This window comes from Asparagus officinalis, chromosome 8, assembly GCF_001876935.1.
Source record: "Asparagus officinalis chromosome 8, Aspof.V1, whole genome shotgun sequence".
NCBI lineage: Eukaryota > Viridiplantae > Streptophyta > Magnoliopsida > Asparagales > Asparagaceae > Asparagus > Asparagus officinalis.
The window spans coordinates 18,321,183-18,326,854 of record NC_033801.1 but is presented as its reverse complement, the minus strand read 5'-3'; the positions used below and the strand labels follow the sequence as shown (position 1 = coordinate 18,326,854).

General features: G+C 37.1%; 1 protein-coding gene across 1 annotated transcript; it reads right to left on the bottom strand.

Moving 5' to 3' along the window:
- Positions 385 to 5,175, bottom strand: LOC109820944 (eukaryotic translation initiation factor NCBP-like). The gene is made up of 6 exons (XM_020387141.1): positions 5,060 to 5,175; positions 4,921 to 4,961; positions 3,725 to 3,861; positions 967 to 1,062; positions 782 to 886; positions 385 to 615 (listed from the first exon to the last, which is right to left on the bottom strand). Exons 1-6 carry the CDS (start codon positions 5,173 to 5,175, stop codon positions 400 to 402), a joined length of 711 nt encoding a protein of 236 aa, XP_020242730.1. The 3' UTR covers positions 385 to 399.

The following is a 5,672-nucleotide window of genomic DNA, read 5'->3' as shown; positions in this document are numbered from 1 at the left end:
GAATGAAACGCAATACAGTTAACAATTAGCATCCAATTAAGAAGATTAATACTTAAGTTTTTTTTATTTCTATGATTCAAGGATGGTAAGTCGTTAAGCTTCTTGTCTCAAACATGAATGCTGTGCAACATTTCAAATATAATATGTTATAGCTTAAATTAGAAACTAACAGGTCAGAATATTAAACCATACATGTAAATTGCTGGTTGTGATTACGTGGACCGCTTTTAGCTTTATATGTAACATTGGATTTCATAACTCAATCTACAAAATAGTTGTTATCAAATACCAAACAGACATCTTGTAGCGACCTTTTTATCTTTACAGGAAAAAGGTACCCATTTGAAAAAAAAAAATTAAAGATGACAAATGAGGAAATACTACCAAAGACAGAACAAACTACTCAGGAGCCATACCAAAAAAAGGACCCAGAATAAACACCATGCATGTAACTGGAAGAAAACTACAAGAAAAAACTAGAATGTCGAAATGTTTGATCTGTGCATGTATAAACAACGATAAACCACTTTCACTTACCAGATCTTCCCAAAAACGACCAGAAACCACCTTTTTGAAACGTATTATCCACTTCCCACCATTGCAATTTGCTGTGTCCTGGTAAAGTAAATGTTACTCTGAGGCTTAGTACTAGAAAAATCTGGTATAATTTCATAATTGAGAAATGTACAATTGTCCTTTCTCATCTTCCAATTACTTGTATTGTTGAAAGAGTATGACTTGAAACCGCTAGCACAATCTAACAAATTAAACGAAACATTACCTCCCAGAGAGGCCGAATGCCATCTTTAAAAAGATGCAAATCAGTTGGAATTGGCCAAGTTGAAGGACGTGCCAGATGGCAGTAGCAAACCCAAAACCCTTCAACCTATGGAGACAACACAATCTTATATGTAATTCAGCGTACAACGTATGCTATTGTCTGACATAATTTAAAACGTAACATACCGTACTGAATTCTACAATTTTCTTTATGTTGTCCTCATATGATGTTTGCGGTCTCACTCCGGGAGTTCGACGTGTATACCAAAACACAAATTTATTCTGAAATGTCAAATCACAACAAACTCATTAGAACAATTTGAAAGCTTAGACTGTGTTTATGGACTTTTTAATTAGCTACTCAAGCATATAATGCCAGCACGAGTCAAACTACGTAATATCTTCTAAATTCAACCAAAAAAAACAAAAGTTTGTACAGAATAGATGTTATCACCTCCTAGGCTAGGTTCCTACAATCAAGGTTTTAAATATCGGATGTCGGGTTCATGTCGGACGGCTGAAATCCATGTCGGATAGCGGAAATCGGGGATATATCGGGGGACATGGACTAAATATCGGATTGCCATATCGGGTGATCCACATATGTATAATATCATGCCCTAAATGTAATCTAACTATCTAAGCATTCCTAAATTCATAACTTCATGACTCTGCACATTTCAACATTCATATGCACATTTAAAATAAAATAAATCTCTCCTTATTAATCAATAATCATTAGCCTATTATTAATCAGTTAGCCTATTATTAATCAAGTGATCAAACATCAAGTAATCATTAGCCTATTATTAATCAAAATAGTCCACAAACCAAACATTCACGTGTGAAGAAGAAAAAAAGAAAAAACAAGAAAATCGGCCGATATGGCCGATTTTCCAAACAAGAAAACCGGCCGATATGGCCGATTTTTCGCCGATATGGCCGATATGTCGGTAAAAAACGATATGCGACTTGTTTTTCCCCGATTTGTGTCGTTGGACCCCTCAATCCGCTATATCGGCCGACATGTCCGACATGTCGGCCGATATTTAAAACACTGCCTACAATACGTTAAAAACAGCCTTAAAGCTATAGAGACACTAAGGGATCTCAGGTTCGAGTACCTTGCTTATCATATATGAACGAGTACCTTGCTTATCATATATGAACTGAGGGAAATTTACTAGCCTTCAAGATTCAAGTATCTGCTCATTCCTCTCTGTGTCATATATTCTACTGCTCAGCTAAATTACAACTTAAGTTGAGAGGAACCTAGTTGAGAGAGGAGTTTGCTTCATGGTAGCTTGAGCCTCATGTATCAAACAAATTACAAGCGAGGAGAAAAAAAAGGCTCCCTCACGTGCCCAAGGTTATCGATAGTGGATAGCGTCGCACAGCGGTAAGACACCACTAAAGCTATTTGGGGCTATTGCAGCAAAATAGTGGCTAAAAGCGCAAAGTCAAATAGCGGTTATATATAGGGCTATTGCAGCAAAATAGTGGCAAAAAACGCAAAGTCAAATAGCGGTTATATATAGGGCTATTGCAGCAAAATAGTGGTAAAAAGCGCAAAGTCAAATAGCGGTTATATATAGGGCTATTGCAGCAAAATAGTGGTAAAAAGCGCAAAGTCAAATAGCGGTTATATATAGGGCTATTGCAGCAAAATAGTGGTAAAAAGCGCAAAGTCAAATAGCGGTTATATATATATATATATATATATATATATTCAATTCAAAAAAAGAAAAATCTAGAAAATCTAAAAGTGCATATTAGATGATCCAAAGAGATCCTAAACATAAAATAGACATGTAACTATCATATAATATCGAAGACAACTAGAGGGGGGGTCGAAGAGTCGTCATCTTCAAGAAGATGAGCTGAGCGGTAAGAGGACTGCAATAGGAGGAGCTCATAGCGAGAGGAGGTGAGAGGAGGTGTTGTGGCACTGATGAGAGGTGCTAGAGGCCATGGGAAACAGAAGGAAGACGTCCGAAGTCGCGGGAAGCTACGAGATGCGGTGGGAGGTAGCGATCGTATGGGGGGGTTGGATAGCGAGAGTGAGACCCAGGAAAGAAAAAACAACGATCGATAATGACCTAAACATTGGGTATTCTGGGTTTGGGTGGGTAATTTAAAAAAATAAACCTAAGAATGCTTTTAAATAGCAGTCAATAAGTGAATTTTACCTGTAATCACCCGCTATTCACCGCTATGACACGCTATTGGCCGCTTTTGCAAGAAAAAAGCACATACTCCTCAACATGTCATCGCTACTAGGCAATAGTGTTGCAAAAGGGGTTGCTAACACTATCAGCACCGTTATTGCGGTGCTATTTACCGCCAGTTATAACAATGCCCATGCCCACCCTCATACCAGTAACCACTCTATCTGTCCTTACAACATCCAGTGAACCACATCCTTCCCTTGATGCAAAATGAGATTGTGATTGGTGGCACGAGACTAAAAGAGAAGATACGTAATGAGCTCATTGTTGAGAATATAAAGGTAGCTTCAATTGATATACGGATATGAAGGAGAACCAGTCGATTGAGGCATGTGCATCAGAGAACCTAAAATGTTTCAGTTAAGAGAAATTGCAGCCCTTAATTTACAGTGTCGACGGTCCTCTACAAAGACTAACGAAGTAATAAAAAATACAAAAAGTTTGCAGCCAATCCCCGCATAATGATGGCATTGTAGTAGCATTACACACAGACTAGTTAAAAAGTTACCTCCTTTTCAACCATAATCAATCCCTAGTTCCCTACCCAATCCACCATTATAATGTTGTTAAAATTTGCATTGCCATACGATTTGTTCTTTCCTTCACCAAATCTTAACCTCATCTAAAGACCAAACTCATTTCTCTTCTGTCATTAAAAAACCCTAATAACCTATACTAAGCCAAACAATAGAGAAAGTATAAGAAAGGTGAGAGACCTTTAAGGGATGAAGGCCAGCCTTGAGCTCTCGATCCTGGCGTTCCCGATCGTCCGCTGCATGTTTGTAAGCGATTTGTTCTCTAGCTCCTTCTTCTCTGCTGATGCCGCCGCCTCCATTGATTCTCCAGGGATCGGCTTCAATTTTTTTTTTAAAGGATTTTTTGATGGAGATAGTTAAAATGAGACCGTACCGATAGAAAACCGCCTCTTTTGATCTTTTTGCCCCCTTTTTCCTCTTTTTTTTATTTATTTAAATACCTTTTGGGTGAAAAAGTAGAGCAAGAAGAGAAGATGATAAAAAATGGGGGGAGAACAAAATATTTCTATGTACCAAATTCGGCCTGTTGTTTCAATCCAGATAAAAAAAGACTAGCAGGCCTTATTAGTTATTGCCATGTACTTTCTTTGAAGGCCCGCTTAATTACTATTATCAAGGGAGCAGCCCAGGACGGCATTGTTCCAGAACACGGCCCCTTACTCACTGATAATTTGCACCTTAATACCCAAAAACTTCACCCTTCATTCAACTTGAAGTTCTACGTCGACAATTTGACACCCTGAAATGCAAAAAAAAAAAAAATTACGTTACCTTCGCTCGAAAATATCAACTTAGCGAATGAGAGACTATGTTGTTACCAAACATTAGTTTATTCAAGTCTTGGACAACAGCGGGGCATAGTTAGGGCTTTGGGATATCAAATGGTAACGTCAACTAGAAAAACTTTAGGGTATCAAATTGTTAAGGAAAAATGCAAATAAGCTGACGGTCCATTTTGCAAAATAGGCGGCCAAACCTAAGCCATGTGAGCCCCCACGTTAGTCACATCGGTTTGGGGTTCACATGGCAGTGGGTTGGCAGACCATTTTGTAAAATGGGTTGTCAGCTCTTAGCGAGTTTCCTCAATTGTCAAAGTTCATGTTAGTATATAAGAGATTTTGGGATGTTGAAGTGCAAATAAGGCTCCAAAAAATGTGTCAATGATAGAAACTGTAAATTACACCCGTTACTTCTAACTGATATACACCACAAAAGCGGTGTTGAATAATTTTTTGTGTTACATATTGTTATTACATCCACAATCTCATAAATAATATAGTGCTCGTTCCTAAAACAAGCAAGTGATCTTAGGAGAACTGAAGCAAAATTCTAATTATAATTTGTATGTGTATTTGAATTTTTACCCGTATACTTACATCCCAGCATAGTTGTGCCTCTTAGAACACAAGCAACTGACCTGTCACACGGTAAGATACCAAATTCAACCTTTTAGTAGGTCTAAAAAATAACAGTTTCTCCCCTCAAAAAATAAAAAAATAAAAAATAAAAAATAACCATTTCTCTCCATTATCTAGTATGTTTTTATTCTCAACATTGCGCTCACAGTTGAATGCTGATAGTTCATCAGTATCTACAGATATATAACATCTGAACTCAAACATCCATCTCATCTTTTGTATGGCCTTCTTGTTAAAAATAACAAAACACTTGGACATCAGTATGTATATAAATTTATAAGGACATCACTATGTATATCAATTTATACGCCACTATCTTTTTAGAACAATCAAAATGTAATTTCCTCAACCAAATTCAATCTTTCTATGTAACATTCTCACAGATTTTTTTGCAGTAAATCCATTTTTATTTTGACGGTGTTTCCTCGTGTTTCAGAAAACTAATGTATGTGTGACTGAAAGTTTGTCCAAATTACAACCTCATAGCACTTTATGAATAGCGTGAAGTGCACAGAGGTTTTTTATTTTAGAAGAGCAAGCTTTTAATTCGTGAGATCTTCTTTATGTGTCGAAGCCTAGATTCATACAACGGTGTTAATTTTCAAAAAATAACTCGTGACTCGCAGGATTTGAACCTAAATTGATGCAATATCATTCCTAACCATTACACGCCTAAACTCTGAAGTTTTGGTGAGAATTGAGGGTTATAT